Genomic DNA, 24,757 nt, shown 5'->3' on the forward strand with positions numbered 1-24,757 from the left:
GTCTGTGTACTTAATTATGTACGCAATAAGTAATTTAAAACAAATACATTATACATTCAGATTACATTGACATATTCCGAAATTATCATGTTGGAATGTACTAATGTGAAAACTAGAACGGATAGTGTATTTCTGGTTGCATACCGAAGAGAGTAATTGAGTTGTAGTCAATTAATCGCGGCTGTTATCCTGCAAGAAACGGTTTATATGACGGGAAAGTCATTGCTTCAATGACATCATCACTTTCGCCTCCTCGCTTAACGGTGAAAAAGATGCACATTACTAAAAATGGTGCGTCTGCACCGTTACAGCATCCAGTACTTCCAGTTTAGGAAAGTTGCAAGAACCCACACACCCGCTAATAAAAATCGTTCTCAACAATCAATCAATTTCACTAATCGTATATTTACAATGAATTTTAATCAGTTCTCTTTACAAGCTTCAACTTTTAGAATTTACAAATTTAAAGCTACAGTTAAATCGTAAAGCTATTGTTAAACTGGATACAAATGGACGGCGTCGTTACACAGCTTATCTCTCAACAATTATTATTTTTCTTGTACAAAGTACGTCGTATAAATATCGCTTATCGTTACATGGTAATTGCACTTATTATACTTATGCTACACTTGTCCGATAGTTTTTTAACGATGAACACAACGATTATTTCCCACTATAATGGCTGCCGACGTGGGAGGGTGGCCCCCTATGCTTGTAACGACTTCCAGGTCTTGAATGCACTATCGCGTAGTGATCACTATGTGATGACACTGATCTGGTCGAGTTCATCGTCGAACCGCCAGAAGTGTAGCCTTTGGGGTTCTGAGGAGGCCCGTTTAACGAGTACCTGAAACACTGCTGTGTAATACAAACGTTTAAGATTTTTTCAACCCTTGAATTCGAAGGGTTAGTGGTTTAGTCGCTGGGACTGACGAGGGGGTCATCGCATGAACATTGTTAACTGACTGGGATGAAAGGAGATTTTACGATTAAGATTTAGAGCTCGAGCACGATTTCATGGTTGTTAGCCTGTAGCTGAAACAATTGCGATTCTCTAATGGAATTGTTTACTTTTAGCACGAGCAACGATAAAATTAATTTAATTAAAAACAAAACAATGAGAAATAAATGAAAGGACGAGTTGAAGCGGTTATTTTGTTTTACCACAGTTGGATTAAAAATGTTAATTGATTGCCCCTCACGCCGTGTTTACCTCGATCCATACTGACTTCCATGCCAGGACCTGTACGGATCATAGTCCTCAATAATACTGGGCTCCTTCTCTATAATTTCCGTCCTGGCACAGGCACACGTCATCGCCGAGCACAAGAAAATATTAATAATCAACATGATAAGAAACAGCACTCCTAGAGCAACACAAAGCCACAGCAGCCACGCTGGATGCACACCTCCCTCATCGCACAACTCTTGAACAATTGGGGGATCTCCCGGATCCAACACAAAGACGCTCGTCGCCGCCATGAGAATCCCCTCATCCGTCGTCAAAGCCCTGCAAAATAAAATTAGAAAAGACTTTGAAAGGTTTTGTGACTACCTTGAAGTAGCTCCATCCACACACACCGGAGTCGGACACGACCCTCTACACAACCCAATGTCACACTGGAAATGCACCTCGGAACTTTCCGGGAAGCGGAACATCGACCGGAGTTGTGCGTCGGCAATGCCCTTCTTTTCGTCGTAAGTAAAAGGGCCGATGACGTCGCCGTTGGTAGGGCATCCCTTATCGTCGATGAGCGGGACGCTACTGTTGAGCTTATTGAATGCAAAGCAGGATTTCACTCGGAAGCCGTAAGTTCCATCAGGACGAGAGATCTCGGCTCGGAGAGTGTAGGGTTTGCTGTAGACAGCTTGGGTGACTTTTCGAGAGCCGTCTAAGAGCCGAAGGGAAACGAGGGAAGTTTCGTTCCGGGCGTTCCGGAAACCCGCTTTACCGCATGTGATGACGTAGGACTTGTCATCGGCGAGTTCGAGGGTTCGATGGATGCGCACTGAGATGGGGACTGAGCGCTCTTCGGTTTTCTGTAATGAGAAATGATTACAGGATGTGAGAAAGTTGAGCTTTTTGATGGTATTGACAAATTGATCATTGTAATTTTGTGGGGGAATGCACAGTCACGCCTTGCTGTTATCGCATGTTTGCACATAATGCACACCTCCAACACAATAGGTAATCTATAGGCTATAGTTAGAAAGAATAAACATTTTATTTTACCTTGAGACTGTCAACGGGCACGAAAATTTAACACTTTACACAAGAAATTTGCCTGAACAAATTGTCCCAATTAAATCAATTAGTAAGAAAGCGGCACGCGGCGCTTTTATTATTCTTCACAGATTGTTTGCAAAAATTAATACAATTAAACGCGCCGGAAACGAAAGTGATCGAAAGTTTAAACGAATAACCGACAAAGGAAGTAGAAAGCACACAACAAAATAGTTTTCAGTTGGTACAAAAATGAAGGAAGAATAAACGAAAATAGGTCAAAGAAAACAATTAGGAAGGAGGATAATCAGAATCGCACAAACAACGCAGGTATAACATGTGGAACGAATGGAATGTGTCGGTCCGGAAGTGTACTTTGTAAAACTGGGTTTATTAAATGACTAAGCAGACCGAGAGCAAAATAAAGTCGAGGTAAGTTACACGTTTAATTATTTCATTAATGCAGACTAATGAGAGTCGGTTCTACAAATCGCTTCTGGAAATTCCATTATTGTTAGTAATACTTCAGTTTTGTTAATTTTGTTACCACACCTGTTAAAATGTTATTACCTCAACAATAAACTAATACATAACTACTGTTGTTTTCCTCCTGTACTGACTGGTTCGTGATTTTTGCGTCAGGTTATTACAAACGCGTAAATTAAACTCATGTGTTTAAGTACGCGGGATATTTATTACCAATCTGCAATTTTTGTGTGTTTGCAGAAGTACAAATATGGAAATTCTGAGACGTTAGAATGGAAGAAAATTTCTAGGATTAATTTCAATAATAAATTATAAGTTTGTCGCTTTCAATTACAGAAAGAAAATTTACATATAAAAAGAAAGTAACAAAACCCAAAGAAGATGGCGAATGGAGGGCCCATAAATAAGGACAAAATTAAAATAACTGTAATTATAAGCAAGATAATGTTTAAAACGATTACCCAATATTTTAATGTTTTCTCTTTTTCTTCACTATGCACATAAAACTGTTTGTTCCAAGAAGTAAATCATGCCGTAAAATTCATGAACATGTAAGTTTAATTACCTCTCTTGTTATACCTTAATCCGTGAACTTACAACTCATTTACGTGCGAAACAAAGATTGAAATCTGAATTAAAATTAGTCAGCACATTTCAAAACATTTATTCACAATAGTACAAAAAATTTCTAGGACGTAGGTAAATGTCTAGATAAAAAATTTGGTAATTTTTAAATGAAAGTGAAGTCCTCGTATAAGTTTGCTCGGAATGTATTCTACTCCAATTAAATTGCTAATGTGCGGTTATGTTTCGTTAGGTTTTGCGAATTGTGGTTCCCCAAACTTTTACTTCACGCGTTTCGTAAAAAAATGGTGAAAATGGGCTAAAGAAAGTTAATTTATTTGTTTATTATAATTGTTTCTCTTCGTTTTATTCAAAATGCTCCTAAACAATTTTTAATATCTTTTTCTAATTTTTCTCTTTAAATTCTTCATGTTCTTCGAAATTTCACTTTCGATTTTTAAGCAAATGTGGTAACTTTGTGGGATGTTTCTTGCAAGTTTCTTTATTTTTGATCATTCATAATTTAATGTTAAATTTTCTGCATTTTTTACATCTTTTATTATTTATCCGTTTATCTATTTTTTTTAATGTATTCTCTTTAAGTTCCTGTTATGCTTCAAGTCCAACTTCTTTGGATTTATTAGATGTTTCTTTAATTTTTGTTCTTTATATTACGTACTGTATTTTTTTTCGTTATTTCCGCCTATTTGTGTTTTATATTTTAGTATTTTAGTCATATTAAGTTTTTGAAATTTTAAATTTTACATTTAATTTTTGCATTTTTGTATGTATGTAGTTGTTACTTTTTTATGGACAATTTTGTAATTGTACAATCAGTAAACACGTCTAAAGTAACAAGTTCACTAAATTTCTTCGCTTTAACTTTAAATTTGCCGCAATTACAGAATTTAATATTTCGAAAAATTTGCTATGAAAATGAAAAATTCTAAAATTGTTGTTGTTGTCTTGATAAAAATTCTGTACCAATTTTCATTGCTTGAACATTAAAATTTTACGAATTCTACAATTTTATAAAAACAAGTTCAAAATTCTAAAATTCTTCATTTTTGTTCTTCAAGTCTGAAATTTGGTTCACTAAACAAATGTTTTTGACGTAATAAGTCCACTAAATTAAATTGTTGTAACGATAAAATTAAACAATTTATAGAATTTAATACAAAAAGTTTAAATTTTGAAATCGATGTATAAAAAAAAAATTTTAAATTTTTACTTTTTGATGAAGAATTCTGTAATTTAATACACTTCATAATTGCATCTAAATTAGCAAGTTCACAAAATTTTATTGATTTAAAGTTAAAATTGTAGGATTTATAAAATGTAATAAAAAAAGTTTGAATTTTGAAATCGACTTTAAAATAAATAATTCTAAAATTTTTACTTTTTGACCTAAAATTCTGTAATTTAGCACACTTTATAAAGGTCTCTGAAGTAATAAGTCCACCAAATTTCAATGCTTTAATATTGAATTTGCCGGATTTACAAAATTTAATATTTAAAAAATTTTTGAAGTGTATTTATTTTATTTGATGAGGAAACGTGTTCTTTTTGCTCCATATTTGTAAAATGTCAAAAAACTGAAAATACACTTCGCTCGCCAAGGTAAACAGAACGATTTTCTCAATTCCTCTCCGTTTTAATTGTGAAAGCAATTCCTGCAAGGCCGTGCTCAAAATTAGTCAATATTTAAACAAATTGAATTCCGGCACGAACCTAGCGCAAAAATTAAATTTCGCAATTATTTTTTATTCATTAAATTCGCAAGCACTCCGCCTAGTTTATAACCCGTACTTGACTCCGTAACCTTTAAAAGTATGTTATTTTCCTATAAAATTATAAATGATATTATAATTTTCCTTCAATGTTAAACTATTTTAAAATTAGTGTTCTCCTGTTATTAGCCATGCACATTAACTTGTCGTCTTGTACACAAATGTGCAATACCCCAAGAACGTGCGCCATAGAAGTGTGACAGAGGAATGGCAAAAACAGTTAATAACATCAACAGTAAAGTCACGAGCATGCATTCTAACTAATTCATAACTGTGCTCTTCAAACTTAAGTCTCTCCGCCCTGTGACAAATTCACGAGGGGTGAAAAATGTCTCAACTTCCTCGAGCTTTAAAACAAAGACCATTAGAGAAACTATTAGCCCATGAATAATGTCATAGTTATTGGCATGGACAATGCTGTTATTATCCACCGAAGAAGATTTGTGGTAAAATTTTCCGGTTGGTCTGCCTCGCAACGTTTATTGAAAAAATACTCGTAGCCGATGGTCTTCATTGTACGTAAATAAGCCGGAGGGACGCAGGTGTTGAAGCAGGAACGGCCTTTATTGATAGGGGTCACATCGCAAGACAACTAATTGCTTCTTTGCAAAACTCGAAACGAGTAGAAGCGGCTACAAATCAGTTTTATTTTAATATTTAACGGTTTGTTATTACAGGCCGGTTTACAATTTCATAGGCATTAGCATCGATTTAACCAAAGTGGATATCATAAACATCGAAAAAAGAAAAACACACTCAGGTTCGTCTTAATAAAGTCTTTAATATCACATTGTTGTAACGAGAAGCCACTCTGATTTTCTTCATAATGTAAATACAAGTTTTACTGATCCTGTGACATCTTAATCGCTGCTCTTATGTTCATTAGAGGGAAACGTACGTTGTAAAGATTAGTCTTTATCTGCCGTTTATTGGAGTTACATAAATACAGGGATGAAAGAGAAACTCTTTAATCAGCGGCTTAAGAGCACGCTTAATTGACATATTTCATGCGTTTTTATAGACACTCGAAGATTAGACTAACGATTACAGCGCTCCAAAAATTTCAGGTGATACCGTTCAACAAAACTGTTTAGAACACGAAGCAATTATTTACTCAAAAAAAGGTGTACCAACCGTTTTCTGTATTCTCCAGCCATTTAGCGTTGGTTAGCGCTCACATCCACGGGTGTTTTCAATTAGAAAGTTGTTTATTTGCTTTGCCAGATGTAAACACTGAAGTCTCAAAAAGTGAAATCAAAGCTGTCGTTCCCAAGATACTCAAAGAAATTTCTGAAAGGATGCTTACTAAACCATGGTAATTTCAGAAAAAAGAACAGAAACTAAGTGGACATGGAAGTGTGTTTCTTACAATTATACATGAAAAAACTAAAGGCAAAAGCATTTAATATCAGTGGTAAGTTTTGCTCCATTTAACTAGCTGATCTCATGAAGGAGATTGTTATTCATGTAATAACCAAGTTTGCTGTACCATTTTCATTACCTTATTATTCTAAAATTACTACAAAGCTGAAATTAACTTCCTCGTTTATACGAGATCTTAATGTTGATCTGTCAGTACGTTTCATACTGCAACAAAGGAAACTAATCCAGAAAATCTGGTTATGTAAATCTAAATTAATTTCATTTAAAGCGGTAAATCGGTGGCAAATTTTTCCGAAGATTTTTCGCCCCGCAGCAATAAAACTGTCTCTAACTCACAGGTGATTTTCCCGGATTCTCCATTGTGTGTTAACAAGTCAGAAATGGAGATTTTTCCCCACTCAATTAGACGTCAAAAGTGTAATAATTACATCCAACCTTGCATCTCGGCTCCTATTGACTTTTTACATTCTTTCCTCAGAACATCAATTACTTTTATTGTTAAATATTTCGAAAGTCGGCTCTTCTTGCACAGTTGAAAAACCGACAGGAATTAATCGCCTGCTCAGTCTGAGATATTTCGAGGCAATGTCGACTTTTGTCTGCTTCATTAATTATTTCGTTGGCGATGAAATTACAGTGATCGCCGTCTAAACATCATCAAATTGCGATATGCAATTAAAATTGAACGCAACGGATTTGAGCTAATTCTTATTAATGGAATCTCCACATGTTGTGCCTTCCAGAAGCTGTATTATCTCATAAGCAAACAAACGGCAGCTTAAACAAACCCAACAATCATTTTCACTTCTCTCGTCCATCTCTGTAACAATAAGCGCAGCACGTTATCAATCAAGCAGCATATCCAAGAAATCGATAGCAACTTTGCTTGTGATCTCATATTGACATGTTATTGTTCAAGTTGTACCCACTGATGACAACATAGCGTTTGTAATTATTTTCAGTCGGTGTGCATGCCATGCGATTATTTATAGAGCCAGGAGTTACATTATTAAGCCATTTCATTACAGGGCGTGGATGTAAACACCCAAAGCTGAAGTTATGCGTATACGTCATCAATGACTTGAGCTTGAAGCCTACGCGAGTTGCATATTTGGACAAGAAGCATGAACGCTGGAGAATTCTAATGAACTCGGCAAATTCGGAATGCACCTTATGCAGTCGTCATTTTCACGATTTTACACTGGCCAAATGGAGGTAATGTCTTCATGGATGCAGTTATTCAGCGTATAATAAATTGTAAAACCAATTTCTGTGCTGGATTACTCAATTTTCTTACGGTGCCGACCAACCTTAATTTTTCTTAAAACTGTACTTTGCGTTTGCGTTAAATATAATAATTACCGGTATAGAGCTTCCATCCAGCAGCAGGAAAAATTCTTCTCGTGTTTTCTTTGGCATACCGGCAGACCGGAGAACTCATTCTCAATCAAATTATAGAATTTTTTATTCCTTTCTAAAGCTTTTAGTGAGTGCGGTCTCACATTAATCCAACTATGAAATAGAAAATTTTACAATAAAGTTTACGCTGTGTGAAGCGACATTTTGTAATATGTTTATGATTTCCTATTCCGTAATCTTTTTGTATGCCAGCATATTACACCATTTTTCTAGGTAAATATTTGTGGCGCAGCACAATTCTTTGTTTTAAATTTATGAGCTCTGAGCTATTAAATTTATTTTATTCTCGGGGAAATTTACGTGAAACATGAGTTCGCTTTTTCGTATCATTTCTGTTTGGGTGGATATGATGCAGCCACTTGGTGTAATCTAGCGTTTCATGTAAAGTGTAGTCATTTCGTGAAATGTCGGCACTGTGTGGTGGTAAAAGGCAAGAGCTATTTCATTGCCAGTAAAAATAGAAAATGGGAAGTTTAAACAAATATCCAGATTTCCCATATGATTTCATTTTCGTATAAAAAATTATTCCGTTTTGGTGTTCTCCACATCTTTGTTGTTCAAGTTCTCCAATTTTATTTCTTTATCTTATTATTTATTATTAAAATTTTAAAAAACGAGACCGACTTTAGAATTTTTATTTAGATTATTATTGTAGGTGACAAAAACTTTGAAAATTCGTAAAAAGACTAAAAGTAAATTATTTACTATTTGGACTCCATCTTTGAAATTTGTAGACAATAATACCTTAAAGTGCTTTGTTAAATCTGCCAAATTATTGTTGAAAATAAGAGAAATTTTGAAATTTTACAAAAAGGCTTGTAAATTACTTATTAATTGAGCTAAATCTTTGAAAATTGTAGACAATACTACCTTAAAGTTGTTTTTTAGATCTGCCAATTTTCAACGTTTTTGAAACAGCCAGAACAATTTTAGAATTTTTTTTATTATTGTGGGTAAAAATTTTTTAAAATTTCGTAAAAAAGCTTGTAAATTATTTATTAATTGAGCTACATTTTTTAAATTTATATATATTATTACCTTATTGTTGTTTGTTAGATCTACAAAATTACAACATTTTTCAAAAAGCGAAACTGATTTTAGAAATTTTTTGATTATTGAAAGTGAGATTTTTTTTTTAATTTCGCAAAAACTGTTGTAAATTAGTTCTTAGTCATGCTACATCTTTCAAATTTGTAGGCATTTGTAGGCACCCAAATTACAACACTTTTCAAAGAGCGAGACCGATTTTAGAAGTTTTTTGATTGTTGAGAATGAGAGAAATTTTGAAATTTTGAAAAAACTCGTGTAAATTAGTTTTTAATTGGGCTACATCTTTGAAATTTGTAGACATTACTACCTTAATGTTGTTTGTTAGATTTGTCAGATTACAACATTTTTGAGAAAGAGAGATCGATTTTAGAATTTTTTTATTATGGAGAGTGAGAAAATTTTTAAAATTAAATACGAAATTAGCTCAGGTTGTCAGATGTTTGCCGCTTGCATTTGCATGAAGTTAAAAACTTGAGATATTTATTTTCAAATGGATGTTAAAAAATCCAAGCCTGACTAAAATGCGAAAAATATTTGAACCCTTTGAGATTTTCTGCATTTTCTGGACTTTCTAAACTCTTCACTTTCCTCTCAATCTCTGCGTACATATTTTTTATATTTTCTTATTTAGCAATGCGTGCAAGAATTATTTTAATTAACGCAAATCCGCTCTTTGATCTTCACATAAACACGTCTTTAACCGAGCTGAGCATGTTACCAGACTTAACATTAACAAATTAAAATATCTGCATACTGATGACAAAAACAATTATTTTAAGAATTATGTCATACACGCATAACCAGAAACTCCATTAATTTTAGTTGTAAATTATAAAAGAACCGACGTTTACTCACTCCGGCCGGTATATCATTAAAATAAAATTAGTTTCGTTTAAGAAAACGTAATTAATGTCACTGAGTGAGTTTCTCAAAAATCATTATTTAAAATTAAACTCAAAAGGCTTTTGGTTTTTTTCCAGACACGTTTAATAAGTTTTACTTTTAAGATGAAACCTATTCAGATCCACATGAATGAACATTAGGCAGAATACATTCGCAGAAATGTCCGTTGGTTAAATCCATTCACATTCCGCAGGTAGGTTGGACGTTACATTACCACAAAGGCACATTCCGCATTGTTAGTAATTGCATAATATTGTGAAAAGAGTTTTGGAAACGCCTCTCACTAATTGTGTATTCATTATTAATTAAAAATTTTACCTAATTTTTGATTCGATCGTATCTAGACACCTTTCTAATAATTAGCGATCGAAGAAGAATTTACTTTCTCTTACGTAACGGAGATAGTAAATTTAAGTCTCTTGAGAACTTGTAACTGACCGGTGACACATGGTATAATCGAATCATAAAACTGGAAGTCATTACGAAAGACTTCCATATTTGCTCCGATCATTGCCCATTAATTACCGTCGTTTTTAGGATGAAAAATTGTTCTGAAGGAAGCGTGGTAATTTTCACAAGCAATTACGCGTGGCTCAGCAGTGTGGGCATTTTCAATTTTGTCCGGTAAAAATGCGAAATTAAAGGAATCTTTATTACAGCGCTGTGAAATTAATTGAATTTTCAAAGGCTAAATTTTATGTTAAAGGGGGCAATTTGTTGAAATTCGGAGGATAAGATCAATACTCATTTTAACTACTTTCCACCTTCAAAAAAAACTACCATCAACCCATAATTAGGTATCCTTCAACCGTTCAATTATCATCTAATTCTACCTTCCACCTTCTTTGAATTGGCTACCACCTAGACCCAGCATCAAACAATCCTCCACGTCAATATCGGTGTCACAGAAAAGGATGAACCGCGCACCCATTGTGGAACGCGACTCATCCTTGACGCATTTATCCAAGTATGTATCAAATTGTGATGCAACTCACGTTGTTGACGAGTAGTCCGCAATAATCACTAGCCCCAGGCTGGGCCATGAGATTGATGTCCAATGTGACAACTTTACCACCATCCCCATGGACCATACAAGACGGAGTTCGATAGTCTCGTGCATGTACAGCCCCAGAGAAACTGTTATTGAACGCTACACGAATGTTCATTAAACCAGCTTTGCACGTGGCGGAGACTTGGGGGTTGAAGTCGCTCTCGGTGAGCTGAGCCCACATCTGGAAAAAAAAACAGATTAGTCAGTGGGAAGAAATGTCATTGTCATTGGATGAATTGAGTGTTAGCATTGTGTGAGTTAGTAATTTGCAGCCAATTTTGTGCTGTTGATTCATGTATGCACCATTAAAGTAGCTGCTTGAAGGTCTTATGCAGAGGTGCTAATGCGAGATCTCAACATATGATTTTTTGAGACGCGATGGAGATTCGGGCGTTGGGCTTTTTGGAGCGAAAATATTCGCATGAACTTGGCGAAAATGTGAAGATTCGAGAAAGGTCTCTTTATGTTGTGTAATTCTATTTTGCGCACTTTTTATTCGTGCTTTGATTTAATACACTCTAAACTCTAAATTATTAATGGACCAAGAGAGTTGCTATGATGATGATGACGAACGGAAGGCAATGGAGTCAGGGATGGATTTTGCCCGATCTGCATTATCATCCGGAAACTCCCGTGCTGAATTCGGGCCCTCGGGAAATAACAACGCTTGGGCCAAAAAAATATATTTTCTTCCTTGGTACATAATTACTCTTATTTGAAAATGCACATACATATTATTAAAATTTAGCCGGCGTTATGACCATAACGCCCTCCTTTCAAAAAACTTTCAAAATTACGGAATTTAAACAAGAATAAACTTATTTAGTTTTCCTGAGAATAAAAAATTGTCAAAAATTCTTCCTTCTTTTTTTAAAGTTTTAAAATTAGGCCAAATTGTGAAGTGACTCTTGAAATGTCATTTCTCAAAATTTCGTTATTTTCTAATTTAAACTTCCACAGTTACAAAACTTATACAAAAAAATTAAAATTATTTGGTTTGGCTGAGATTACCAAAATATCTAAAATGTTTCCTTCTCTTCCTAAAATTTTATAATTTGGCTCAATAATAAAGTGACTCTAGAAATGTCACTCCCCAAAATTTTATTATTTTCTTGTAAATTAAAATTTTGTTATTTTCATCTAAATTACAAAATTTATAAAAAAAATAAAATTATTTGGTTAGCCTGAGATTAAAAAAAATGCCTAAAATTTTTCCTCCTTTTTTTAAAATTTTATAATTTGGCCCAATTGTAAAGTGACTCTAGAAATGTCGTTTCTAAAAATGTTGTTATTTTCTTAATTAAACTTTCAAAATTACAAATTTTATAAAATAATTTAAAATTTTCTAAAATTATGGCTTTTCTTTCCAAAATTTTGTAATTTGGCTTAGTAAGTAAAGTGGCTTTAAAATTGTGGAACCCCAAAATGTCGTAATTTTTATAATAAACAAAATTACAAAAAAAAAAATAAAATTACAAAAAATTTCGTTACTTTCTTTCACAAAAATACATGATTTATAAAAAAGTTAAAATTATTTGTTCTGCTTGAAACTAAAAAATTGTTAAAATTATTCCTGGCCCAATTATCCCTAAAATTTCGTTATTTTAGCGTTAAAACTTACAAAATTACAAAATTTAATAAAAATTTAAAAATATTTTGATTTGCCTAAGAAAAAAAAAATAAATAAAATAAGAGAAACTAAAATAAATAAGTATAATAAAAAATTAAAACCCTGAAATTTGGAAAAACAACTAAATCGTACCCTCCATTCAAAGAATCTAAGATCACATTGAAATATCTAAAAGAATTTGGAGAAAAATCGAAAAAACCAAAGAGGATTCTAAGAAGCGATTCTAAAGTCTAAAGATGCCAGAGATTCGGAAATTAAAAAACTCGAAGAATTTAGACGATGGAAACTGGCAGGGGAGCCAAACGACAAAAAGGTTGAAATGGATGCTTAAACTCTTAATTGAAAAATCCAAAGAATCTGAAGGATTAAAAGGATATAAAGAATACAAAGAATTCAATTTAAGAAGCCAGATGGTCTAAGAACGAGTTAAATGGGAAATAAAAAATGGAAAAGAATTTAAGAACTCAAAAAAGTTCATTATTTGTTGCATACTTTGCATAAATCCGAAAATGCGCTTTAGAAATTCCGTACTTAATTCTCATTAGTCATTAGTAATTTTTCTGTTCGTTCCCACATATTTTATAATTTTACGATTATTTTTCCTGTAGATGCTCTTTAAACGTCTTGTTTTGATCCCAATTTACAATGCTATTAAAGTTTTCTCACGTTTATAAGCGAGCCAGAATTAAAAACGTAATTTTCATAATTTTCCTTATTATGACTAATGAACGTAATTGGATTCATTGGAACCACATTCTTCATTAAAAAAAGGTGACGTATCTTGATCCTCCGCGCAAAAAGACAAGAACTCAGCCCCCAAACCAATTTCTATGACGCTTACATCACGCCTTTTATGACTTGTGCAAGTGGTACTTCTACATAAACATTAATGATATTGAGGATTATGGATCATTAATCATAATTAAAATCGCGCGTACTAAGTATAACATTTAGTAGACTTTTACGGGTACAAAAAACATTTCAAAAATAATTACCCACCTTGAAAATTTATCATGAATGCGCTTAACTTTCAGTGGGCAGACCAACTGGGCAATTATGGTATTGATAAACATTTTTAGTACCACGATCGCTAGGCTGGGGACCTTCGAATTTCATTAGAATTTTTGGATTCATGTTCATCCCACAACACTTTTATGAAAAAACGGAATTTATTTGTTTGCTTAATGCGAAGCTCATAAAATCCAGGTCAAACATTAATTTTAATTGTAGCCTCATAAATTGCGGTTGATTCTATAAAAATGAATTTTATACGTTCCAAAGTGTGTGGAAATGGTCCCCCGTTTGGATCGCTTTCGATTTCAAGACCAAACGTACGCAAACAAACGAAAACTGTTAATTTCCATCTCGCTGACCTTCCAATTTCGTTATGTCAACCTACACGATTTTCGTCACTTATGCAAATGAATGTCCTACAGGTATTTGACATTGGTCAACGTATTTACATCTTTGCAAGTGCTCGCACGTGACCATTTATTAACCGTAAGCTGCGCCCATAAGCACCAAGGATTTCAAGCTACATTCTATTGTGTTTTTGCAATTCTCTTTCTGTGAATCGTGCCAAAGGATTATCACTTCTTGGAGTAAAATGGAAAGTTCATTAGGTAAATGCGGGTCTTTGGACTGGATATAACAACTTTTCGAACACCTACAGCACCAAACCAGTTGGGCAATTTATTGCTTGTCCGGGTAGGAAAAAAATCGATGGACGATTAAAAATTTAGAGTTATGAACTTTGAATTTTCAACTTGGAATTCTATGCAAATATTTATATTACACGCCTAAGCGCCCCAGGACTCGCATAAATCAAGGTTTTCGCAAGTGTCGAGGAAAATGGACGCTGGAGGCGGACTGCTCCAGTTTTTTGTTTCCTTGAAACCAGAGGAAATCTAATTTATATAGAGACACACGAAGGTGTTATTCCTAACTATTTCCGTTTATGTAAATAACTCGTATTTTTGCTTGTTATTCGCGCAATTTATTATCTCGGAATCCCAGCTCTTGCGTAATATTTCAAAATGAAATAACATCAAACGCCGGCTAAAATTATCAGCTAAACGAGCCAAGGCGCAGAGTTGCACATCTAGATGCAGCTATTGTTTCCAACCATTGTTTTATAGCTATCATTATTTAATATCGGGTTTCAGCGGGGTCAAGTTGAAGAAGATATTTGACCAAAATTATATCCCCCGCGAGGTAATTTATTCATCGATGGATCATCGGAGATGTCACGGCTTTAAACAAACCCATACAAACATCCTAAATGGTTAAACTAGCCATAATGGGTTATGCCAACACTGAATTTCCTTAAAATTTTTCTCCAGTGTCATCATAATCAATTTTACAGTCAATGATACAATACACAATGATTACATCGCTTCATCCAAAGAACAACTCATGTAAGTTAATTGGTTGACCTGCTCGTCAATCAAACTAAAATGGAGATCACTCTCTAGAGTATGATATAATGCCTCCATTGTGAGACCACAGATAATTGCACAAACTATATTTTCTCGTCCAAAGTGAAGAAACCGCCGTCCGGAGTTATTCGGTTAATATATGCACCGGAGCGGATAAACGAAGAGAAAGAGTAGAAAACCTCATCTTTTAAATACCATCAATCACGACTCAAAGTTCCCACACTTTATCTAAAGTAAATATTAAAAAAGTGCGGTTAAAAGTGAAACGAGCATTTTTTCATCATCTTTACTTTCATCTAACTTCCGTATCGCTGTAGCAACAAGTCTATTATCTCGCGTTAGAATCGTGATATTATAAATTCCACTATCGTTCCGTTTAATCTATCCCCCTAATCTTCTGAAAAACTCCGACGTGTTACGTGTTATATTCAGGGCGCATCGTCACCTAGACATACACTTCTGAAGAACAATGAAGCCATCTCTCATCTTCTTTGATCTTGTTGACAGATAAAATCGTCGTACGACTTGGGAACATTCTTTTTCGCTTTCGTTCTTTGTTATCAATTCGTTCGTGTTAAAATAATCTTGTTGATATTTTATGCGTTTTTCAAGGAACAAGTTCAAGTGACATTTTGTGCTGATAACGGGATTTTCTTGCTAGGATTGTGAAAGTAGCGGATATCGAAGGATTATGGAAGCTTCAAGGAAAAGGTTTCAATTCTTAGGATTTCAGACCAAGTTAACGACAATTCAAAGTGGTTGTTGACCCTCAATAAGACAAGTTTATGAAGAGGTTAACGTTTTCTAATAAGTACCGGATGATGACACTGTCGATTTTATGGAAAAAGTGTCATCTGTACTTATTATGTTCAATTTATTTTGTCTGACTTTGCGAAATTTTAGTACACGAAAATGTTTAAAGAATTTCTTGTTTCCGGGAGATGAGATCTACAAAAGTATAGGCGAGTTTTATAATGGGCTGTTATTTCCATATTTCTTCACATTCCTGAATTAATTAACGCCCTGTGGCGCTTTGTATCAAAAATTACCTCGAAAAATGCGTAAATCTCTTAGTTTTAATGCTAAAGCAATTAAATTTTGCGAAGTTACTAATTTATAGACAAAATTATAGAACAAAAGATACTAATTTTAAAAAAAATTCGTTTTAGAGTGAACTGAAACTTAAAAAATTTTTGAAAGGATACAAATTTTGACTCAATTATTAATCGTGCAAATTTACAAAATTATAAAGCAAAAGATACAGATTTTGGAAATTTAATTTTAAGTATAAACTTAAATCCAAAAATTGTCAAACAACACATGTAATTCTAGTAGTCTTAATGCTACAACGATTAAATTTTGGGAAAGTACTAATTTTGATTTATTTATTAATCGTGCCAAATTACAAAATTGTAAAGGGAAAATGCAGATTTAAAAAATTTTTCTTTTTAGGATACTCTAGAACCAAAAAATTGGCGAATAAAACATGTAATTCCCGTCATTTTAACGTCACAACATTTGAATTTTGGAAAAGAACAAATTTTGAGTTGAGTATTAATTCTACCAAATTACAAATCATAAAAAAAACTCCTATATTTTTAGGACGAGCTAAAGCAATTTTTTTTTATTAAACTCTGTAACTCTCGTAGTTTCAAAATTTCAACAATTACATTTTAGGAAAATACTAACTCATACTTAATTATTAATTGTGCTAAATTACTAAATTATAAAGCAAATGATGCAGATTTTAGAATTTTTTTATTTTTAGGATAAACTAAAACCAAAAAATTCTCAATAAAACATGTAATTCTAGTAGTTTTAATACTATAGGTACAACGATCAAATTTTTGATAAGTACTAATTTTGACTTAATTATTAATCATGGCAAATTACAAAATTATAAAGCAAAAGGTACAGATTTTAGAAATTTTTATTTTTGGATAAACTAGAATTCTAAAATAAAACATGTAATTCTCGTAGTTTTAATGCTATAACGACCAAATTTTGGAGGAGTACAAATTTTGGCTTGATTATTGATCGTGTCCAATTATAAATTTATAAAGCAAAAGATACAGATTTCAGAAATTTTTATTTTCATGATGAACTAGAACTCAAAAATTGCCGAATAAAACTCTTGTAGTTTTAATGGTACAACGATTTAATTTTGCAAAATTACTAATTATTAATTATAGATTATTAATCGTGCCCTATTACAAAATTATAAAGCAACAGATAATAATAAAAAAAAAATTTTTTAAGATAAACTAAATAGAATCTAAAATTTTGTCAAATAAAACATGTAATTCTCGTAGTTTTAATGCTACAACGATCTAATTTTGCAAAATTACTAATTTTGACTTAATTATTAATCGTATAAATTTACAAAATTATAAAGCAAAAAATACAGATTTTAGAAATTTTTATTTTTATGATCCAAAAATTGTTGAATAAAATATTCTCGGGCCGTTCTAAATTTTGCCTACTTAAATTAGCCTTTTTTTCTTAAATATACCGTTGTAATTTAAATTAGAACAAAGCTGATTAATTTAGATTAATTAAACTAACGTAATGAATTAAACTCAACATAATTAGATAGCTGATATTGTAAAGTAATAAAATTAAATTAGTCTAATTACTCCAACCACAACGATAAATCAAACTTAAAGTAATTAGACTAACACGAGCTAAGCAACTTAAATTAGACCAAAGTCCTTGTAAGGCAGTTTTAACTTGACTATAAAATTGGCCCTAATTGCACTAAGACAGACGAAAAAATTATATCTTCGTTGTAGACTTAATTAAAGCAGTAAAATAAATTTAATTAATCGGGAATGAATCAACTGAACTGGATCAACTAGAATAAGACCTACTAAACAGGTGAATCAAAATGGTGGAAATTTTAATAAAGTCGATAAATTGGACTATAAACTAATTAAACCAGTTTAAAGTAATGAGTCTGAAGTGGATGACGATAGAATAAGTCGAAGTAATTGATATTTGGAAAATTGGAATTAAATCATTGGATTTCTACATCCAATAAAACAGTTCGAATATGTGGAAACGTGGTAAACCTAAATCGTGTTGGAACATTTGCATAGAAATTAAAACATTTAATTGTTAATTATTGCACAATCAGGTCTCTTTTGTAAGAGCTTTAATTTCCTTACAAGCAGATAGAATTTATAGTTCGGAGAAGATTCGATTAGACTAGAATTGATGAGATAAAATAGATTAACAAGTGGACCGAATTTGAGCCTCGACAAAAAGAAACTATTCAAATATTTCACTACGTTGCAATTGCACCAGACGAGGTGTATTTCCCACCCGTAAAACTCCCCTTTTGTCATCATTACAAAGAAAAATAAATAAATCCTCCGTGATATTTCCCAACCCTTATCGATTCTCAACCTCCAGAATTTCCCTGTACACAAGCGCAGCTGCAAATCGTTCGCACCACTAACTCCCATTCAAAATTTCCTCCATCTCGCCTTTAGCACGTGTATTCGAATCATATCTCCACCTCCGACATTTCCTCAGAAAAGTTGTCTCATTTATCATGCAAATATTTCAACAATACGAATCCGAGCTGAAATGTCGTTCGAAAAAAATCGGTGAAAGTCTCTCGAAAATGTCATTAACAGAACCAGTTTCTTAGCAGGGGCGTCAAATTGGAAATGACATTGTGTGCAGATATGGGCATAATAATTGACATACGGTTGAAACATGTGACTATTAAAACCATCACGTTTCAATGCCTCCACCGTAGCGACTTTTAATTGGTTGTTCATTAAAGATGTAGATCGTTTCTGTAATTGCCGTATGGATAGCGGAAGAACTTCGAAACGCACTACGGGATTTAATGCACCGAATGCACAAAACGTTAGATGTATAATTCAAGATGCAGAAACATTAATAAAGCGTAGAGAAAAATGTGTCACTGTTTTCAAAGAAACAGTTAAAATTACATCGCAGGTCAGTGCTACGGTTATTTGGACACTGTTGCATTGTTCGCTTTTCTACCCTTCATTCGCGACCGGTGAGAAGAATCGGATTATCCTAGGTCAGTAATGCAATCGTATTTCATGGTATGATATGAAAGGCTTCTGCGGATTTAAGCTGGGAAGTTATGGACGGTTTACGCTCAGCCATATGTTACTGGTTTAAACAATGCTCGGTTTTCGTTTCGTGTAAATGTCATCATTACTAATGAACAAATTTAGGTCGTTTATCCATTTTCGAGCTGAATACAGAACACTGGATTACTCCGGTGTGTTGTGCATAGGAAATAATCCAGCTAATTTAAATTTATAGGGACACGCAGCAATTGAATAAAAAGGTAACACAACAGCGCACTTAAAGTAACGGTTGATGAAAAAATATCATCCGGTGTGTAAAAAATTCCAAACATGGTCTTCTTCTGCTGTTCCACGAATGTACTAAAATAACAATAAAATTGTAAATCATTACCAACAAAGAACCATTCATTCTAAGAACTAGTAAATATAATCCGCCGAGGATAAAGGTGAGGCATATGGCATTTAGAAGAAAGTTGCGCTTCCCATATGACCGGAGCAAAAGCCCAAACCGATAAAAATGTCCCTAAAAACACATTAAGGAGATGAAAGCCGACTGGTTTTTAATCTGACGTAAGAAAAAGAATGCCCGTGGGATACACTTACATAACAAAAGAGGTACTATAATGAAATTCAAAGCTAATTTAAATAAAATAACAAAAAATATTGCAATGTAGATGTGGACTAGTTACGCCTACGGTCTTGGATCGAAGTCTTGAAGGCTAGGCGATTTTATTTTAGATTCTTTTAGTTTCAAAATATTGTGGCTTAAAAAAACTTATGCATAGAACGAATGTAAAAACCTTGAAAATGATTTTCCTAATAGCAATGCAGATTTTTAGTATTTGAAAGTTCCAAGAAAATGACCAATTTTATAATATTTTTAGAGGTGATGATTTTAAGACCACAACAATCAAATTTTATGAAGTTAGTTATTTAAAGTTGTTTATTAACTGTGTCAAATTGCAGAATCGTAAGTTAAACAACATAAATTTTGAAATTTTTATTCTGAAAATGGTCTGAAAACTTTCAAAATATTTATTAAAGCTTATAACTCTAGTGATTTTAACTCAAAAGCAACGAAATTTTAGAAAGTTACTGATTTAGACTTGTTTATCAACTGTGTTTAATTGTAAAATTTTACATAAACCAGAAGTGAAAACTGAATTTTTTTCGAAGATAGACCAAAAACTTTGGAGAAAAAATGTGAAGTGCTGTAACTTTGATAATGTTAACACCAAAGTAATAAAATTTGACAACGTAAGTCACCTGGAGCTTATAGACTGTGACAAATTTCAAAATTATAAGTTAAACGAGATAAATTTGAGAACTTTTTGTTCCGAAGATAAACTGAAAATTTTCAAAAAACAATATAAGATTTGCTAATTTTAACGCCATAATAATCAAATTTGGGGAGATTAACATAGACCTACTTACAAACTAAACCAAATTTCAAAATTATAGAGCCAAAGTAGCCGTTTCAAAAAAAATTTATTTTTTGAATAAACCTAAAACTGCGTATTTTTTAATATGGTTTGTAACTTTGGTAATTTTAACGTAAAAGCAATTAAATTTTAGGGGGTTACTAATTTAGACTTGCTTATTAACCGTGCTAAATTACTAAATTACATAGGCCAGAAAAGACTTGAAAATTTGAAATTTGTTTTGAGGATAGAAAAAAAATTCTATAAAATATGTTATATGTTACAAGCTGTAACTCTGGTAATTTATCTAAGTATTCAAGTTTGACGACGCTGGTGACATGTAATTGCTTATTGACTGTGTCAAATTCCAAAGATGTAAGTCAACCGAGATCAAGTTTAAAAATTTTTGTTGCAAAATTGCACAAAAAATTTTGAAAAAATTATATTAAAGCTTGTACCTCTGGTAATTAAGGCTTTATGGCAATCAAATTTGAGGACGTTACTAATATTGAGATTAATCTATTAACTGTGTTAAATTTCAAAATTATGAAACAGAAGCGACTGATTTTATTATTTATTAAATTTTAATTTTTTGAGAAGCCATAAACTTCTAAAAAATATTTTAAAAGCTGAAACTTTGTTAATTTCAAGAACCCATCAATCAAATTTAGCGAGAATGGATATTGCGTATTGACTATGTCAAATTGCAAAATTGTATACGTCAAACAAAATAAATTTTGAAATTTTTTATTCCGAAGAAAAACGAAAATTTTTGGAAAATAAAAGGGTTTGTATCTCCGATTATTTAAACGCCACAGCAATCAAACTTGATAAGTTTACTAATTTTATAATATTTAAACTTTAATTAAGAATCCAGATTTTAACAAAAATATCTTGAACTAATTAAAATTAATTCGTTTTGCATTTAGGACCAGTTTAAAATTCTTACTTTCTTAACCCTGTGAATACAAATAAAACATCTTGTTTTAAAACGAGTGTACTAAATATAAAAAATAAGATCATTGCGGAAAAACTAGCAAAAAATCGAAGGAAAAGAAAGTGTGAAAACCACACTAAACTTTAGAAAATAAAAAATTCTAACAGCACCAATTAAGAGAAAATCGTCGAAACCAAAACCAATTTCTCCGCCCGAAAATTTCTTTTTTTCCCATAGAAAAATTCTAGCTTCCTCAATTTCAACGCTTTATCAAAATAAATCTAAGACATTTATTACAGTTACAAAATTTTGATGCAACCTTTACATCACTTCCTTGTATAGTAATATCCACCTAATTAAAAAACTTGTCAACTGCGATGATGAATCGTGCATTCATAAAGTAAAGAATGTGATATTTGTCATTTTTTTAGCTTCACATGTTGAATTTTCCATCCGTTTAAATTCAGTAACACTTGACCGGCCTCAACTGATTTGTGAGAAATGCAAAGTCTGCCCACGCGGCGGAAATATTTTCCAGAACTGATCTCAAAGAAAGAAATTAGAATGAGGTCACATTCATGAAAACAATTTGTAGTAAAATGCACCGTGACGTAGTTTTATTACGTCCGCAGTATTTTAACCGTTTCACCCAGATCTTCAATAATCTAAACTGACCAAAGAGCGTTGTGTAACTGTTCCTCAGTACTGTTCCAGTGCTTTTTTGCAATGGAAATTTAATTAACAATCTAACTTGCGTACATAAATTTAATAAAACTGAGCACATAATAAATCAGATTTCTTCTAATTATAACAATCAACACGAATCAACATCAACAAATCATACCCTGGCGCACTCCTGGCATGTAATAATTTCACAAAGTAAACGTAAAATGCTTAACATAATTATCAGCCGTCTACCAAAGCTACTTTTTATCGTAATTTATGCGCCTTAACAAACTTTAATGTGAGTTATCAAGAGTTTGCATCAATCGCGTCCGAAAATGCAGTAAATGTCATGTAAGCGCACTGGCTGCACCCATCTTGATTAGATTTCCTTCTGAAAAAACAAAGTGAAGGGTAATCTGAACCGTTTATCTTCCAAACTCTCGGAATTCTCGAGAGAATTGATTTCCATCAAACTTTGCATGTATAATCCTCGCAGCCTTGAGCTGTGTTTGACAAGTATTAGTAATCCATCCTGGTGTGGAAAACACAGTTCTGGGAATTCTTTCCGGACAGAACACAATTTTCAAGTGTCAAAGGGAGAGGGCTTAATTAAATCCTCGACGTGACTAGGGTTGTTACAAGAGTTTTGCAAGCCCCCACAATTAAGCAATCAGAAAATAATCAGCGTGTGTCAATATAAGTGGAAAAATCGTGGCTCTTCTCTATTTCGCAACGCATTGTCACGAACATGGTAAATAAAACGAGTAATTCTGATAATAACAACATGAGAAGAGACAATAGGTCATCGCGTCTTCCTTTATCTAGAATTGCAAGGATAATAAGCTATGCAGAGTGTCCTTAAAAGGTGCGGTCCGGTAGAGTGTGCTACCCACAAAGAGTTTTTTTATTATTATTTTAATTAAACGATTGCCTTGTGGCAGTAACGAATGATCCTTTCAATTCGAGTGTTGTTGAGATTGTATCAGGAATGTACGCAATTACAATAAATTCGAGCGTCTCGTGATCGAACACCATTAACATATCGAAGCAAAAAAAGGACGAAAAAAACATTTTCTAAGAATTTAAATCAATTTGTACCCCACATCATAAAGTCTATTTAATTAGATATAAACTGTGCATTTTTCAGTAACGGTATTAAAACCAACCGGCTCTAATTGATCATCGGGCCGGCAAATACAAATACAGTTACGCTTATCTCATTTTCGCCCATCGAAAAATCACTTTCTCCGGATCGACTGCGACAATTAATTATTACAAGCTGTCACTTCTCACGATGCTATTGTTAGGTCATTGCGAAAGTAAGAGTCGCCCTTTAAAAATCCGTGATCACGTCCGGATTTCCGGCAACCGGAAAAATTGCGCATCATATTTTAATGTCACAACGTAGAGAAAGTCAAATACGCACCTCGGGCATCCATAGCGCAAAAATGATGATCCCCAAAACACGCGCCGAATCGTTTGTAACACCCATTTTGTATTATTAAGTTTGCAAACAAATCACATGTTCAAAAACAGCCACCGATTACCACAACACACTCAGCACCATTCTCTTCTGTCAATTTAACTGGAATGAAAGTTAACAGAGTTGCTCGTCTGTGCTAGCGTTGGGATCTCCGGAAAGTGGTTTTGATGGCGTGCAACCGGCATGCTTACCTCGACTATCAAAACTGCGTTTCCTGCGAAAACTTATTACTCACTCCTGCATGCGTTGTCTTCTGCGAAAAAGAAATTCTTTTGAAAAAAATTTGTGAATTTTTGTCAGTGACTCAGAAGAGATTTGAAAGTTTGGCGCTCAGGGTAACTACCCCCATAGCCGTCAGAGGCAGCGCAGTGTCTATCGACCGCCAACTTGTCGATTTCAGCACTGAAAGGCGCCACTATAGCCGCCCTCTAAAAGTCCGCACGCATTTCAGTCGGTTTCAGAAGCTCGTTTCAGTAACTGAAAACCATCGATTTCAGCACCGAAAGTACGTATAATAACCCCTAGATAGTAGACAATTTTTCGTACACTTGCGTTAAGTTAGTTGCATTTATCCACCTCCAGCTCCCGTTTTCGTTGATTTTCTTTGAACATTCAACTAGTTAGGTTAAACGCACGATGTGGATCAATAGAATGTGTCTTTCTTCGTCTTTGCGTGGGCGCTTTTTGTTCCTCTCGTATCCGTTGACCCCGATCTTTGTAAAATTGCATGTAGCGCTACTTGCTAAAAAATGTGCTTTCATGAAAATTTTTATGTCGCGCACGTCTGTACACTGAAAGCTGTAAGGCTTTCGATGCAAATTACCGGTAAAAAATGCAAATGTGTCCTGAGGGTAGTTTAAAAAAGGATATTCATTGATTTGTTGCGTTTTAAACCCTCCACACAAAAAACACGAGCGTATAGTTGGTTGCGAGGCTTTACTAACCCAGTTTCTTGAACCATAAACTTAACTTCGAAATTTCCGTTCGATAAAACACGCCCGAAGACTTTGATTAAAATCTTTGAAGGGATAAAACAGTACATGAAAAACACATAATCGCGATTCGACCTTTATTGTTACAACCCCTATCGTTCCCCGATCAATATCGGCTAAATTTTAAGAATGAAGAGATTTTTTGAAAGCTCTCCTAAATAATTTCAGATGTGTGACTGGAATATAATACACCCTCCTAATTGAATAGCGGTTGTCGAATTAATCCGGTATCAATAGCGTTATT

General features: G+C 33.3%; 1 protein-coding gene across 2 annotated transcripts; it reads right to left on the bottom strand.

Annotated features, from left to right (window-relative positions):
* Window positions 1-385: 385 nt before the first annotated feature.
* LOC148168776 (uncharacterized) lies at window positions 386-23,659 on the bottom strand. Of its 2 annotated transcripts, none has more exons than XM_088046817.1 (5): window positions 23,465-23,659; window positions 10,815-11,051; window positions 1,556-2,040; window positions 1,214-1,510; window positions 386-847 (listed from the first exon to the last, which is right to left on the bottom strand). In XM_088046817.1, the coding sequence occupies exons 1-5, from the start codon at window positions 23,528-23,530 to the stop codon at window positions 664-666; spliced, it is 1,269 nt and encodes a 422-aa protein (XP_087902943.1). In that variant the 5' UTR covers window positions 23,531-23,659; the 3' UTR covers window positions 386-663. The 2 variants fall into 2 exon arrangements, with proteins under 2 accessions (XP_087902943.1, XP_087902944.1); XM_088046818.1 differs by having other exon boundaries at window positions 814-858.
* Between the last annotated feature and the right edge of the window lie 1,098 nt (window positions 23,660-24,757).

The sequence above is a fragment of the Gnatocerus cornutus genome, chromosome 9 (genome assembly GCF_029298725.1).
Source record: "Gnatocerus cornutus isolate USDA-ARS CGAHR chromosome 9, icGnaCorn1.1, whole genome shotgun sequence".
Classification (NCBI taxonomy): domain Eukaryota; kingdom Metazoa; phylum Arthropoda; class Insecta; order Coleoptera; family Tenebrionidae; genus Gnatocerus; species Gnatocerus cornutus.

Excerpts from the sequence above, each read along its gene's own strand:
- LOC148168776 (XM_088046817.1), bottom strand. The coding sequence starts at position 23,530 with ATGGGTGTTACAAACGATTCGGCGCGTGTTTTGGGGATCATCATTTTT. Across the intron at positions 2,041-10,814 it reads GCGGACTACTCGTCAACAAC|AAAACCGAAGAGCGCTCAGT; the intron begins GTGAGTTGCATC and ends TTCTCATTACAG. Across the intron at positions 848-1,213 it reads GGAAGTCAGTATGGATCGAG|GTACTCGTTAAACGGGCCTC; the intron begins GTAAACACGGCG and ends GCAGTGTTTCAG.